Raw genomic sequence first — 17,076 nt, forward strand, 5'->3', positions numbered from 1 at the left:
GTTCAGAAAGAGCAAGCCCTCTTGGTGAAGGATTAATAAAGAAAAAAAAACTTAATGTTTAATCTAACACTATTGCTGAATATTTGAAGGTGGTTGAATATCTGACCATATATTAAAGATGGACACAGTTTAAAAAATTCTAGATTAGCAACAGCCAATCTTTAAATCTTCAGCTTGCTTGAAGAGCCTTCCAAGTGAGAAATGACTTGGGAGAATGAATGCACATGAGCCAAGAAAATCTATTAAGTCTTAGACAAAATATTAGGAACACTGAAATTTTGTTACTTCCAATTGTAAGGTCAATGCTGATAAAATTTCAGCTCATAACAACTTGATCAGATTGCGGAAGCTCAAGACAATCTGTTCACAAAAGCAGAAAATACTGGCTTCAGTTCTAATCGTGGCCTGCAGGCCTGCGCCACCTGAGATGCTTGATGATGAAGTCCAATTGCTCATAAAAGTTATCTTAACTTTCTCAAGTCACAAGAGACAAGTGCTATGTCATACATTCCTAAATACTAGTAGGTAATCATTCAAGAAATTATATTAGTTAAGAGTTTTCCTAAACAAATCACCTTCTCATAGCCGGGCCATAAAAGTTTGGCCATGAAACAAGCTATGAGTTTAAATACCAGCCACGAAGGAAATTTTTGGAATGGACAATCAAGTTTCTGTTACTTTTTCAAAGCCATCCACATTCTATAGCTCATTAAGAGATGAGTTCCCATGATCATTCAATGTAAAAGGAAACAGTGAGACATTCACAACAATGAATAAACAGATAGTGCAACGCAAAGCCAACCTACCTAGGACTTGGATCTGTAGGGAGGTTTATATGCAAAAATTTCGAGTCCTTCCAGTTTCTTGTCTAAATATTAGCGAACAAAGAGCTGAGGAAAATGATGGACAACATAACCACACAAGCATCTTGCCTCTCTCACCCCATTCAGCTGACTATACAAACGAGAACATATTCATCATTAGAGCACAAGACCCACGAAACACAAAACTGGGGCTTCATTGAGATCTTTCGGAGGTACTGGTTCTCACATCTTTCATTCTATAAACGGTCTAGCCAACTTGTGATGCTTTCTTGTGAACCAAACTGCAACTCCTGTTAAACAATGGAGATAAAGAAACATTTATTTGCAGATTTTATCACAAAAAATAAAAATTATAGAAAGGATAAAAGTAGCAGATCTTACAGCAAGCTGAAAATCTGGCGGTGTGTCAATTATGATGTTATCAAGATCAGAGAACCCACAAAGTGTATTGGCTTGTGTAGCAGGTGTCTCATTCTTGTCACGATTTAAGTTTGGATGGTCAAAAGAATCTTCGATAGGAGGAAAAGAATCAAGCACTTCATGGCATAACAATGACTCATCCAAATTGTTTGGATCTGGTTCTTCAACAGCTAGAGATTCACCAGCCCACCAGGCAGGGCTCTCACCTTCATCCGTTAAGTCAACCACAGGTAAGGGTGCTGAGGCCACCTCAACTACTGGATATCGTTCAATCTATAATATTGAGAAAAAGTCAGCCTAAATCTTCACTATTGAGAAACAAGCATTACAATTTGGAACTACTTTATGAACGGTACATTGATTATGTTCATGCATCGGGGAAAAAGGATGTGACCAGAGATTTAATTTATTTTTTCCTCCATCTTTTTCAAATGCGATGTAGTACAAATTATGTACAAGACAGGAAATCAAAAGACGGATAAACAGACAAAAATCTTAAAAATAGTTTCAGTAATAACAGGCCCAGGGCCCCCTATTCTTTCTAAGTTTTTTAACTCGTCATCCCGTCTATCTCAGTGGATGGCCAATCTAGGTGAAGATGAAAAGATAAATTCTAGAAGAGCCAAGGTATCATGATATTTCAGCCTATATATAAATGATATTTCGGCCTACATATAAAGACAAACATATTGAAAAATCAGTTGATACAGTAAAAAAAAGATTAGCGAGAATGTCAAAAATTGCTACAAAATATGTGCTAGAAAACAACTCATAATGCAAGCATTCAAAAATATACCAGAAATCACAAGTATAGCAGGTAAAAATGAAAAATATTGACCACTTGAATAAAGAGCGAGTTCTACTTACATGGCCTGGCAAGAGCTGTAGATTATGCTCATCAGTATCAAGCAGAGAATTCTTTTTTGACCAGGGTGGCTGTGGAGTATTTGTCTTAGGGGTTCTAGGACTAACCCTGGCAGCAAACATGTCAGGTTCCTCATTGACTTGATCAATGCCACTGTTATCTATTTGCTTTGCCTGCTGTTGGAAGAAAATTTTTGAAACCACAAGTTCACCATCCTCTTCATCTTTGTCAGTCCCAATATGGTACTGATGCATCACCCAATTAGCCTTATCTGGTTTGCCGCCACCTTTTGAACTTTTGTATAGCACCAGAATTTTCCTCCAGCCTTTGTGAACACCATTCTCTAGCACAGGTATAGTTTTGCCTGTCTTGTGCCACCTTACATGCTCCTCAGACTTATCGCAATCATCATGGATCTTACGGCGCTTACGATGGCCAGATGCATATGCATTTGATATTCTGTGAAAGAAATGAACACTGCTTCCATCTTTCTTGATACCTATTGCAAAGAATGACTTAGTGGCTAAAACCTAGATCACAAAGCCGGCAAGAGAAAATTACCATCTGGAGCATTCATTACCAGGGAGATTTTTGGGATGCGTGTAGCAGATTCCTTCATCCTCCTCCAGAGTTGGAATAAATTCATCAATAAACATATGGGGCTTCGAATTTCCTATCCCAACTTTTCCTGCTAAATGTTCTATCAGCTCTACATCAGATGGATCAAACTTAACACCAGCAGGAAGTCCAGGCCATTCTATAGTAACCTGCAAAGTGACAAAGTAGTGACAAAGTAACTTTTTCTCTACACTAACATACCATTATACCCTCAAGTTACTTCCGACAAGGAAGCCAGAATTTATTTAAAATTATCATGATATATACAGGTAAAACAAATAAAGAAACAAAAGAAAAGCCTAGCCACGATTATAATTAATCATAGAGGTTTTCATTCATAAGAATTAGATTGCTCCAGGCACTTATACTTAGATACAGAAAAAACAGAGATAACTTCTATGAGAATATAGGTAAAAGCAGAAAAGTATGTCTGCTTTCATATTTTTCCCACATCAAATAATCCTTGCTTTCCTGAAAACTGGTCACTCCAATGTAAAGTACCTTGATAAAGTCTACAACCAATTCTTCACACCTGACTTTTTAGGTTCAAAACAATGGTGCATGCTCGAATTAGACACAAGCAAACTGGTTAAGACTTATGCATAACAATCCTCTACACTCCAATAAATAGTTCATAAACTGTTTTGAGTGTGTTTTAACATTGGCTCACTCCCATAGTTCACGGGCAACAAGAAACTATCCTCTCGGATAAAAATTATAAAGTCCACAAAGAAACAAATGAAATCAACATTGCAAAACAACATGGTAATCATCATGCAAAACCAGAAAAATGATTTTGTAACATCTGATCCAAATTCAGGTTCTCAGCTCTTGCAAACTATGCAATAAAGCCAAATATTTTCCTAAGGTGTTTACTTAACTCTGTTAGTTCCAAAAAATGACGTCCTCAACTCAACATATGCAAAAATCATGACATAGAGTGTACTAAATTTTAGTTATTAATGTTAATTAAGAATTTTGAAATTTCAATAGTTTGAAGCTATGGTCATAACAAAAATTCCATGACTATTCCAGATTGACTTCAACCAAAAAGATTCTGAAACTAGTCCTCTGCCAACCGCCTGCTTAGTAACTCTTGGCTGAAAAAAAAAATATGAACCATCTTCTACACAATCCTCCATTTTTCTTTAATCAGCAGTTTATTGTATGAAGAGAGAAAATCCTTCATACTGGGCAATAGATTGGATCCTCAGGAAGTTGATTTGCAAGACTAAATCCAGATTCGAACTTTCATGAAATGCTTACCTTGTAAGCAAGAGCTTGCCCGTATGTCATGTAATCCCCAAATTGTGGGATATATAGTTACAAAAGATAAAAAATATGGGTCATTTTCTCTTTAAAATCTACATGATTGGCAATCAAATCCGAAGCACCGTTATTTTGGATCAGTTCCCTGAAAATTCTGACTGAAACACAATGTCTATTATCTAATCAAGTTTCTTCAAATTCTAATGCTCAAATTCCATCAAGGGCCTATTACTATTTACCTTACTACCTACACTGGCATTCCTTTCCTTAGAGATGCCTCCAAAAGTTCCCACCAGATATGACTAAAATATGTCAACTTATATTTTAAAAAGGAATTGTTTATCAAAAACTTTAAGTTTCATACATTATCCACATTCTAACTTCAATATTCCTAATTTCACAGCATATCCATCATTCTGTCCTCAGCTTGTTACATTCAATCTTTGAGATGTATTTTATTTCTCTCCCAAAATTTCGGCCATATAATAAAACTCTAGTAGCATTTTTCCACTTCATCCAACCTATTCTACTCTTACATTTCCCAAATGTACCTGTATGTAATGGAGATAGTGAAAGCCACCTTATGTATTTTATCATCAAAATATTGATGACTTACTTGTATTTTTGATCTCCAACTTAACTTGTAATCAACAAATACTTTCTTCATTAGAGCCTTACATTTCCTAAATGTACCTGTATTTTTGACTTACTGGTTTTAGAGACTTCTAAGAATTTAAAGAAACAATGATCCTATATCTCGGATCATGAAGAAACCTCAGGGTTATAATAACAGAAAAAAGATAAGGTTATGCAGCAAAACTATTATAAAGTAAATAAAATTAACAAAGGGCATTTCTACATTATGACATTGTGAAATGAGTTAATACAAGGCAAGAATGTCGGGATTTCAAAATTGATGCAACAAGTTTTCAATTTTCTCTTTCAAATAGGAATCTGCCAAGAAGTTGTATTGGTTGTTTAAAAATCTCACTATACAATTTAGTTACTTTACATGCCCAGTAACAAAATACTCAAGATTTTGAAACATTCTTCACTTACACCAATTTTATCATCAAAAAATTCTCACAACTCTATATTCTCATTATGGAAAACTAATGATTTTTTGGATAACTTGTAAATTTTAAGTCATGATTCACTTGAAAAAAATGAATGCCTGCTCGTTAAGACACTTCAGTCTTTTAACCAATTTATCAATCTTTTCTTTTTAATATTTTAATATATTTATAAATTTCTCTTGCAGAATTTACCAAATCACCAATTTTCTTCTGGCAAGGAAAATGGCCATGACTCCAAATTTCTTTCAATGTACGAGTAAATCTTGACATTGTAATAGTAAGTTTACTTGTACAAAAAATGAAATGGTGAATAACATATCCGGTGATCTATTTCGACTATTAATTGTTTCTTTCCATCATGATTATGGGATATTAAAGAACATAATACTTGGGAATTGTATGATCCACTCAAAAGTTCTGCGGAAATATATTTCAGAGATGAACTTAAAGATGTTTTTCTTAAAAATAGTATATGTGACTGGGAAACATGAATGGAAATACCAGCTAGCAAACTCAATTTAATATAAAAAAATAGAGATACTTGAAGTAAATCAGCAAGAGACCACTATATACTAGTTTCTCAGTGCATTCAATCATTTCTTATAGGTCCCATGTCTCTTTACACAAGTTCTGACACCACTTTCACTTATCCAGCTCTTAGGATTTTACTAATCACCCTGTCCTTTTTCAAGCTTCTCACCTACGTATAGGTTCCGCTATTTCTCTTTTTCAGTACATATATAGCTTCCACCGTTACTCTCCCTTGTAGTTACTAAGTCTGTGCACTCAATGACAACTCGTACCAAACACTTTAGACCATGATCGTGTTTAACATGAATTAGTTTACCATCACAGTTAAATGTTTAGCAAATGACACATGCACAATCATAACCTATATCAAGTAATTAGCTTTTAGTCTTCTTTCAGCAACCTAACCTATATGAAGTATTACATGATTCTTATCGATGCTATTTAATTTTATCCATCTTTCTTTACTTATCAAGCATTTTCCAGATTCTAATGAGAGCTTTCTCATTCTCAAAATCATATTCATAAATTCATGAAATGGAAATCGATGTGATGCTTCCACTCACATCTAAAAGTTGCTTGGACTAGCAATATTTTTCATAGGACTTTCAGATTAATATCTAGGCAGAGATATTCAGAGAATAAAATCCAATATAAGATTTGAAACACTAATTATCATGGTTATCTGTGAGATTCAAAGATATTGTTAAATAATTTCAATATATAGAGTATGTTATTTGCTAGTTTCATATTTCCCAGAATACTAACTGTGAGAAACATGAAAAAGAAAAAAAAAAAAGAAAGGATGTTTCAGAAGATAATGATTATAACAACAACTCTGGCATATTAGTCAAAGAATAGCATGAATGATCTAATGTATGATAGTTTTAAATAGTTTCAACGGTCCCCACAGTTTTCATTACAAATGATAAATCCCCAATATTTATCATGAGTTAGCAACCTTATCACATTAGATAAGTACACTGGTATTGAAAATACATGGCCGGTTTTAACATCAGGGGAACAACTTTCAGTATATTCAGTTGTAAAGATCTATTTCACATGGCACGCTAATAATGCAGTAGCTGAATTACACTGGTTTTCAAGTTCTTGATGTAAGTGTTTAGAATAGTTTCATGATGCCAAATGGAAGGGTAAAGGCAATACTTCTGAAACAACTAAGCCTTATTCTGGCAGAGAAAATTTATATTATCTAACACAGAAGGTTAACATCAGAAAAGAAAATGACTCCATTAGAAGACTTCAAACCCAGGATTAGCTGAATATGAAATAAACAACCTTGTATCATAATCATATTTCTATATTAAATAGTAAAAAGAATAATGAAACATAAATCAGAACTTACATCACTGTTATCAATAAGGTGTTTGCAATTGGGGCATTCCCGACTTGCTTCCACTCCCAAGTCTCTGATTTGATAGTTAGAAAAGCAGGTGGCATTTTTTACCTTCCTTGCAATTCCCCTACTACTAACAAGCCATGCCCTATAGGAATGCAAAGGAAGCCATATAATCAGCTGTAGCAAATATAAAATGTGTCTGATAAATAATATGCAAACCTTACAACAATTACTGAATATTGAAAGGAAGATAGGCAAGCGTCAGATACTGGAGTGGGAGCTAGATCAGGATTGATCACTAGTAATGTAAACCATACACAAGATAAGAGCAACAGATATCCGAACAATTAGAAAATATCATGCTAATATATAAAGTGCCATAAAAAACAAAACATGGCATCCAAAAAGGTATGTTAATGGCGATGTCATCATAGAAGAGAATGTTCTAAAAGAGGATATATGTTATACACTGGCTATAAAGAAGGGAAGTAATTAAATGCAGCAGATGATACTTATTGAAGTCTACAGCTGGAGAACTAATTCTTCTACAATTTCCAAGTACTTAACTTTAGCTTTTCCACTTTTGAAATGGTATAACATGGAGTTGTGTCACAGCAAAGAAGGTCAATAATTTACTGAGGATGTCTTCAATATTTTTGGGAGCATTTCAATGCCCAAGATAGTTCAGATGTCAAGTCAGGGTGCCAAAAGGTTTATCAACTTGAGCTTCCTTCTATATTATCACTTATACTGTTGATAACTAATATCAAACTAAATTTCATAGATTTGGCAATCTCTGCGATGCATCAAGCCAGAATTTGATTTCCATTAGGTGTTAGTGTCATCAACCAGTAAAATCTAAAATTTTAGCAGGCCTCCAATATGCAAGTTAAAGGGCCCCCCATTTGTCAATCAGCATCTTCACCCAATTTCAACAGACTGAATAAAACTAGGCTTGTGACCACCCATTTGACCAATAGACCCCAACATCTTCAACCAGGTCATAGACTTACAACCAACACAACCAGAACTAGTCTTCCACTCTAAACAAGATAAAAAATGAAAAGCGGGTCACACACTATACACTGCCCTGAAACCTATATCCAATTCTTTCAATTTCTGGCACACCTAGCCAATGATTCCATCCGTATTCAGATGGTCACACAAGTAACAAAAGCAAGCAGGCAGTCCTAGAAAATTTGGTACCAAGAAGCCATAATGTCCTTTTTTTCACGACTTATTTTTTTCAGCTGAGCATAAGTTTCTTAGCCAATTTTAACCTTTCAAAGAACTTCCACTGTCAGTCGCATTTTCCCACTTTCTCCTAAGAACCTAATGTTCCTTGTGCTTAGCTTTCTTCTTCTTCTTCTTCTTCTTCTTCGCTTCATAGATCACATTCTCTAACACTCAGATACCTTCTGCTAATCCACACACTCCTGTCATTTCCACAAGACATTTACTGCTAAAATTAGAAAGCTCGTACCCATCTCAGCACAGAACTATAATTCGAGTAGTTGCTGAAAAATTAACCTAATGTAGACCCTAAATCCGGCAAACATTATAACCATCCTAATCATAGTAGATATCCTATTCATCATGTCAGACAAGAACAGGTGCGAGCTAAATCCAACTGAGGATGGCTGCAACAAAGCATTTGCAAGATGTTAAACTTGGTATTTTTCTGTCTAATTTCATCAATACAAACAAGAGAGGACAAAAAAAGACAGAAGACCAAATACATCAACAGGTAGCGCCAACAACATCAAGAAAAAGCTTCTGTCAAGATCCAATCAAGCAAATGCAACAACGTTATCAGATACTCTGTATCTCCTAAAACCCCCCAACCCTTCTGCACCAATTCCCAAACCTACCCATACCAACAGTTCCCTATTGACAAACAGGAATTCACTCACCAAAGTGAAACAAAAACCCAAAGATCAAACCTTTTCCCCGTTCTCCATCAGTTCTCTACTTTAATATCAGCCTACGAATTCAGAACAAGGAGAAAAACACAAAAGATAAAAAGCAAACGTAAATAACCCTAAAATGTCGTACGTACTTCCCCATCATACTCCACCACCCATCATAGGATCTAAAAATACCCCAAAAGAGCATCACAAAGAAGCAATATATCCCAAAAATGGCATCATGAAAATATTCTACTAGTAGTAAGTCTACCTTGCCATCTCTGAGATCAGGGGAGAGAACCACAGAGAGGGGGGAATAAAGAGGAGCTCCTAGCTCTGACCTTTCTCCCCTATACGAAGTAATCGTCGGGCGGGAATATCCCGGTTGGGAGCTCGGTTTCGAGGAGGGCGCGGCTCGGACGGGAAAAAGCGGACCGAGCCCGAGGCTCGGTGTACGGACCCTGGATTTGTCCGCTCGGGTGTTGCGCCGTGCCGTCTCGAGATGAGGCAATGTGGCTGGCGGCCCGCGCGCTTGCTTTCTTCCTCCCCAAGCAAGAGCGGGTGTAAGAAGTTGGACTCCCCACGTCAGTGGAAGCAGCATGGCCGTTACTCGCAGGGAACGATAAAAAAAGCTTGGCTTGACGAGACCTGGGAAAAGTTATAGGGCCCACTAAGTTTGAACTTGTGTCAAACGTGATAGGTGCGAGCCAACTCTAGTTGGCATTGAACCCTGGCCTCGAGTGTTGTAAACCTAGAACAGTGACATGCAAATCTACAGTGATTTTAATTAGCACCTGTGTCCGGCCCAATCTATTTGCAAGCTCGTTGTTGATAGAATTGAAACTAAATGTAATCAATGTTGATAAGTGGAATATTCGTGACTGAATGAAGAGAAAAGAACGCTTGATAAATGGCTCTAACTACAAGTGCCAGTGTTTCCTTGTCATCCAATCATGTTAAATTACCTTTTTTTTTTTTTGGTAAAACGGCTGTTTACATTGCTCTTGTATGAGTACAACCAACTACATCACTATCAAGAAAACTACAAAAAGTAGAAGGAACAGATGATTGTTGGATTCACGGAAAATCTCCAAAATGATGAGCAACAAAAGAGGCGACCCAATCCGCAGCTTGGTTCACCTTCCGAAAGACGTGCCTGACCTGGACAACACGGCACTCCCGCAGCATGCACCATGTATCATCTAGGAGCGGGTGCTCATCCCCTCACCTCTCCTCCCGTAAACGCTCTACTAATACAACTAAGTCTCCCTCCAAAATGATACAGCCGGCATCAAGTACATGTCTCGCATATGAGAGCCCCTCCAATGCGGCCCTGAGCTCCGCCCCAAAAACTGAACCCTCGAAGGAACAACATCCCCCCGCAACAAGCAGCCTGGAGCAGTGGTCTCTGATCATAAATGCCACACTCGCGCTCCCACCCCCTGCGGGCAGACTTCCATCAAAATTCACCTTGAGATGGCCGAGAGTGGGGGCTTCCAAGAGACAAAAGCAAACCTGGGCGCTGTAACAGCAAAGAGGGGGTCTCAGATGTCCCTAGCCAACTCAGATGAATCAGATCCAGCAACCTCAATGATCTCCACAGCCTAACGAAGAGCCCGTTCTACCACAGACCTCAGGGGTGCCCTCCTGCTCTCGAAGACTCTATCATTTCTGTCCAGCCAAATGTGATAAGCTAAATAAACAACAGCAATATCCCAACCAACAGTGCTCGAAGATCGAGTAGCATCCCTAACCAGCCGTAGAAAGTCCCCTAGCATATCACCGGGCCTTGGAAAGGAAAAAGATGCCCTCCTCCACACCTGAGCAGCCCTAGGGCACTCAAACAGAACATGGCCGATAGTCTCCACCAAATCCGGACACTCCCCACACAATGAAAAAATCCTAACACCCCTCATGGCTAGCATACCCCTAGTCGGCAGGCAGTCCCAGACTACCTTCTATATGAACAATGCCACTCGTAGGTGAACCAGCATCCTCCAGATCCATCTACCATCACACTGCCTCATCACCTCAACCCTTATCACCGCCTGTATGTCAGCCAAGCGCACCCTGGCCGACCCAGTCGCCACCTATACTAGCCTATCCAGTATACCCTAAGGAATCGGGATGGCAAGAACCCTCTCCTTTTGTTAAATTACCTTTTGTTAGAACCATTTAACTTGGTTTGAAAAACAGCTTGGAAGAAAAAAAGTTGGCAAAGTAGCGAGCACATATGTGAAGTTTCATCAGATGTTTGGAAGTTGTGTGCGTATGCGAGCGAGCAAGAGCAAGAGCGAGTGAGAGAGAGAGATTGCACTTGAGCATTTAGAAATTCACCGGTGGGCCAATATCTTCACATACTACTGTGGATACTCTTTAGCTATAGCAGGGCAAATAATCACTTTTCTTAGTTGTGTATAACCTTAATCCTGGCCATCTGATTACACTCGATTATACTTGATCCAACCAAATATAGCCAATTCAACCAAACCTAGCCATCCGATCACATTGCATCATACTTGATCGTACGTAATCACATCCAACCTAAACCCTAAGCTAGCCAATCTAACCCAAAACTAGCCATTAGATCACCTTTGATCATACCATATCATACTGAATCACATTTGATCACGCTAATCCAACCCAAATGTAGCCATCGAATCACATTCAATCATACCCGATCACGCTCAATCATACCCAATCCAATCTAAAACTAACTTTCCAATCACATCAAATTATACTCGATCACACCCAATCATGCCTAATTATACCTGGTCACACTTAATCATGTTTGATTATATTTGATCATATTAGATCATGCCTAATCATATTCTATGATAGTCAATCATGTCCGATTATATCCGAGCATACTCAATCATCTTTGATCATACCCAATCATATTATATCATGCCCAATCATATTCTATCATACTTGATCATGTCCAATCATAATTGATCACACCCGATCATACCCAATCAAACCCAATCACATCCAATTTCTAACCCAATCCTACTAGCCCCTAGCCCAATCCAAACCTAACTGACCAAATCCCAAGGGCCAAATACAACATGTGTATCTAAAAAGCCTAAAATTATATACTTGCACTAAAACTAAACCTAGCTTGAATCCAATGTAGGCTTAGGCTAGATTTATTTGTCATGACATATTGATGATATCCTCATGTCTGGATCACACTTTGAAGAAGATTATTTCTCATATGGGTTTGCACCTAGCTAAAATCATTCTTCTTTTGAGCCTCTACAATCCTTCCCCTTGGGGTTATTTGTCTCTTAGTGTAACTATGGGCACCCTCCACCTCGAAAATATATCGTGGACTATAAGATCAGGTAGGATATATTACTACTTTTGAAGGGGCAAAAAAAATTGTATAGCTAGGGAAGTTCATTCTTGAGCCAAGAGTTACCCTTTCTTTAAGTAGCCCTTTTAATATTTTGTGACAATAGAGGAGCCGCATCTCAAAGTATGGAGTCGAGGTCTTATCATCAAATGAAGTATGTGGCACGAAAGTGCTACTTGCTTAGAGATATTGCAAAAAAAGGAGGCACGTGTATAAAAATTGTTTCATCCAAAAATATAGCAAATCCACTATCTAAATCACTTACGAGAAAGATCTTTGTTTCACATATAAATAGCATGGATCTGAGGAAAGCTCCCATATGGCTTTGAATGCAAGTGGGATATTATCCGATTAATGTATGTTATAAAAGTCATATATATATTTTTTTTTGAATATTAGTTAGAATATAATATATATTGGGTATGTGTTAGATATCTGCCCTAGAGCCAAAAAAAAAAAAAGGTCCACAAGTCCTCCTAAGAATTGTCCATGTGGTCAAAGTGTGGAATACCTAAGCATTCAAAACCTAAGAGTTGTCTATGCGGTCAAAGTGTGGAATACCTAAGCATTCAAAAATAGCTTTTACCACTATATATAAAGTTGGACAACGTACCTATATTACTACTGAAGTATGACTATGTAGAGTTCCTCATCCACCAAGATGGGACCTCGTATTGATACTCAAATGTGCTATTGAATTAGCAACTTCGGCAATCTACCTCGAAAATCACTATTAAAGGTTGAGGTATGAATCAGATGCATAGATTGCAAACTAGTCACTTGACCTAAAGAATAAAACATCACGCTATATTCTAAGGATTAACAAATTGGGGCCAAACAAGCATATAGTCCAGGATAACTTAAATTATATTCTTGATAGGGAGCACACAATCTTCTTGGTTCAAATACGAGTGACGGTCAAGCTATCCATTAAGAACATTATTACATGACATTGTATCCATATTGAAATAGAAACATGATCAGATACAGGAGTCTGAGCCTAAGTTATTATATATGTTTTGGAAAATAATTAATTGGTTCGTAAACTTTTTATGCTTAGTAATTAATTATTTTGCAAAATATTTTTTAGGAACAGTTTTGTCCGTCCACGAGGCAGTCAAAAGAAAGAGAGAAAGGGGCGGCTATAACGCAGGAGTCGTGGCGGTTGCAAGTCAAGGACAAGGTAAGGCACTGACAGGATATACAGAGTAAGGGACTACTCTCTGCATCAATCCGATTTCTCCCTCTATTAGTTACCTAAAAAGTGTTTTGATATGATCCTAAGTCCTATTAGGCTATGACAATATATGATTAAGGTTCATCACTTAAGTTTTCAATGATCATGCAATGACAGTCAAATGATGGGGGACCAAATTGTAGCAGAAGAGTTTGTACATAAATAAGGAGGCCACTAGTTTCATCTTAGCTCACTAGTAGTTCAACAATGTTATATAGGCACCAAATCTCTATATCGAGCCATGTTGCTAATATGTGATATTACGGACCTAAAGAGATAGGTTATTCACTTATTTGTGATACTAGGAACATGAGTTGATCTATCCCAATAATGTATCTAGCATATCCAATTATTAATCAGAATGAGATTCTAATTGGTTATTTTTTCAATTATTGATAGGATTAAACAAGATCTATTTATAGACTTAATTAAGCCTTAATTGGGTTAGTAAAACCCAATTGAACTAGGTCTAGGTCTGTCAAGAAAGACTTGAGCTTTAACCAAATCTAGTCCTTTTCCTACTGTGATGCCCCTTCTCTCCTCTAGGTGGATAGGAAGCTGACTCCCTTTAGAGAGTTCGCTCTTAAAAGGAGAGGCATCTAAGTAACGAATGCCCCGCCCCCTCCTCTTCGTGTTCTAGTTCAACAAGGGTACTAAAATAGTAGCCTAGTTAGTGTTAGCCGTTAAAACTATAGCCTTCCACTATTGATATTCAAAAATAGGCTCTACTCCAAGTGAGGAGGCAAAAAAAAAAAAGAAGCAAATTTACGTGTAAAGCATTTAATCTATTCTTTATATGATCTCTTGGTTCAGGATTTTCAGGAGTTCGGGAGCCAAGAAAGGCTCCTAAGATCGTGCACTTGGCCTAATGTGACTGTAGGGAGTAAGGTTTAAAGGACAGTGCCCTTCTGCGATCTTAGAGGCTCTCGAGACAAGAAATACAACTAAAATTATATCATGATAGTAAAAATCTTCAAACTCTCTTAGGCATGTTTTATACGTGGATATAATATAAAAACGATCGCAAACTTCTACTGTGTATACTCAGGAGCGGGCCGAGCGGCTCAATACATTTGGGGGATTAAGGCAAACTCACTAACAGAAGCCTTTTTTTCTTTCTGTTTTGTTTTTGAGGCCTTTCTTACAGTGGGCTAACTTAAGGTGAACTTACTAAATTAGGTCTTTTTTCTTTCTATTTTGTCTTTAAGGCGTTCCTTACGATGGGCCTTCTTTGGGCCGGGGCTTTAGGCGACCACCTCAATCGCCTAAGGGTTAGGTTGACCTGTGTATATCTATGATGGATATCCACGTCCATCACCTTGATCATGAAATCTGCACGCTGCTTTCTTTTGATCTATTAAATCAATTATTTGAAGTGGATTGAGAGGTGATGCCCACCGCTTATCTCTTTTTTAAAAAATAAAAGAGCCTAAAAACCGCCAAATCTGTTGAATAAAAGAAAAGGCCTAAAATTTGCACTAATGAAATCTATCAGAATTTAGTCATCTTTGGGGCTGCTTGCATAATTGGGCCGAAAATCATATAAAATTTATAGATTGGGCCAGCACAGCTAGCAAAATTATAGAATTACAAATTAGACTAGGCCTATAATGATAAGTATCCAGGAATAGTTTTAGAGTAGGCCAGCCCGAATCCAAAAAGGTTATACTCCTACTCTTGAGGGAACGGACTAATAGGGTTAGCTATCTAACCAACTTTCATAATTAAATGCTGTTACTATATGGATAACTTTTATTGTGAAAATAATTATTACTGTATAATTGACGAGTAGAGCCAAAAAAAAAATGTGAACTATACAAGTTAACAATAATATTTGATAAAATGAAAGAAGAGGCATTAGTATACAAAGTGGATCTCCCTGTTTTAAAGATTTTTTTTTGCTTTATATGGGATTTGGGCCAATCTACTCTAAAGCTATTTGTCGTACTTATGAATATAGGCCCAGCTCATCATGTAATTCTATAATTTTACTAGTTGTATTGGCCTATTTCATGAACTCAATAAAATTTTCAATCTAATTATCCACATAGATCCTCAAAATACCAAGGCTGCTAAACCAATAACTCAAGCCAATAAGGTGAAATCCATCGAGAACTAAACAAGTTACTGCGAGACATCTACGTGCGAAAAGCTTTTGTTCCTTGAAAATGGAGGTGGGTCGAGTTAATTTATTTAAGATCTAGGGTAAATTTGCAATAGTCAAAGATGGTTAAGTAAAACTTAGTCAATATCGAGACAATGCAAGTCAAGCTACACTTCTACACAGCCATGGGGATGTCGATGGTCGTCCCTCAAAGCCTGAAAATCTATAGTAGTTGACAGGGAAAGGCAGGAAGTGTAACTTGAGAAAGAAGCTCTACAGGGGGAAGTAGAGACTTGGAAAGGACTTGGCTCATTTTACAAGGATCTCTTCTCACAAATCCGCAGCATGGAAGGTATTTCCGTTTCTCATTTATATCTTGAAAATTAGAAAAGAAAGTCCCATTAGGGGCAACCAAAGGGCTTGTTTGGTCGAGGAAAAAAAGAAAAAAAAAATGGTCAGAAAAAAAAAAAGCGTCTTATATGGTTAAAGTTTTTAAAGAAAAAAAGATGAAAGAGCTCATATTTCATGGGGAAGAAAAATTCATTGAGGATATAAAAAAGCTACCTTTTCACCGGTTAAAAATTGGATTTTTTTTTTCTAAAGTACTCTTAAGCCATTAAAATCCATAGATAAGATCTTTTTCTTTATTAAGGGTATAATAGGTATTTCATATAACTTTCTCAGTAAACTAGATGCTCAACTAAATGTAAGTCACTTTGAAATGTGTCACTTTCTCATGATCAACTAAATATGTCAAAATTATTTTTTCGGGCATCATATTTTCAGAAATCGTCATTCCAAGAAAATATTCTAGTGAAAAAAAATCTTCCAGCAAACCAAACATGTCCAAAGAGTGTGCAGTGGATCAAGTGCGACCCTCGTGCTCCCCGAAGAAAAACTCATCCCAACAATTTGACTAGATTAACGTGGCCTTTGAGCGTCCCCTAGATGGATGGATGTTTCAGCAGCTTGCAGTGTTTAACTATCTAAATGACTTGGTGGACTACAAAAGTGAATTACTTGTGTTGGGGGAATACGGTTTTCCCCCAGCAATATAGTAACCCCGCCCCTAAGAAGCCGCATAGCCATCGACCTTGGACAACCGAAGTCGGCGTCCGACCTCGGAACGTCCGACCTCAGAACCTCCGACCTGAAGAATTCCCGACACCCGAGGTCTATTCTTGTCGACCACCTACTACGGCCGTACCCTTCCGAGGTCCGGCCAAGGGCCATATCCTGCCACTGCCCCAGCATTTATTACGCATGACCTCTGCAAACCCCCGGTTCACTCAACAATTAATGCGAATCTCCGGCCTACTCAACAATTAATGCGAATTTCCGGCTTACTCAATAATTAATGCGCACCTCCGGCTTACTCAACAATTAATGCGCATGGCTCCTATTATCTACGGACCCACAGCTCTCCACGGCAAATCAGCTCAGCAGAGTCCAGTCAACTGTGATAAGTCTCTGATCTCGGCCTTACCTCCGACATCAATGCAATGATTTA

General features: G+C 37.6%; 1 protein-coding gene across 3 annotated transcripts; it reads right to left on the minus strand.

Annotated features, from left to right (window-relative positions):
• Positions 1–678: 678 nt before the first annotated feature.
• LOC103723156 (SUPPRESSOR OF GAMMA RESPONSE 1-like) lies at positions 679–9,463 on the minus strand. 3 transcript variants are annotated; one of them, XM_088709923.2, is made up of 7 exons: positions 9,020–9,045; positions 6,967–7,105; positions 2,690–2,876; positions 2,112–2,608; positions 1,206–1,517; positions 1,051–1,114; positions 679–954 (listed from the first exon to the last, which is right to left on the minus strand). In XM_088709923.2, the coding sequence occupies exons 1-6, from the start codon at positions 9,028–9,030 to the stop codon at positions 1,061–1,063; spliced, it is 1,200 nt and encodes a 399-aa protein (XP_088566049.2). In that variant the 5' UTR covers positions 9,031–9,045; the 3' UTR covers positions 679–954; positions 1,051–1,060. The 3 variants fall into 3 exon arrangements, with proteins under 3 accessions (XP_088566049.2, XP_008812203.4, XP_088566048.2); XM_008813981.6 differs by lacking the exon at positions 9,020–9,045 and adding an exon at positions 9,139–9,463 and having other exon boundaries at positions 679–1,114; XM_088709922.2 differs by having other exon boundaries at positions 679–1,114.
• Positions 9,464–17,076: the final 7,613 nt, after the last annotated feature.

This window comes from Phoenix dactylifera, chromosome 13 (assembly GCF_051530095.1).
Source record: "Phoenix dactylifera cultivar Ajwa chromosome 13, Ajwa_hap1_PhDact_Kaust_v1.1, whole genome shotgun sequence".
Lineage (NCBI taxonomy): Eukaryota > Viridiplantae > Streptophyta > Magnoliopsida > Arecales > Arecaceae > Phoenix > Phoenix dactylifera.

Bases quoted from the DNA above. Each gene is read 5' to 3' on its own strand.
- LOC103723156 (XM_088709923.2), bottom strand. The intron at 2,609-2,689 runs GTAATGAATGCT...TCTTTGCAATAG, and splicing joins GCATCCCAAAAATCTCCCTG to GTATCAAGAAAGATGGAAGC. The intron at 1,518-2,111 runs GTAAGTAGAACT...TCAATATTATAG, and splicing joins TACAGCTCTTGCCAGGCCAT to ATTGAACGATATCCAGTAGT.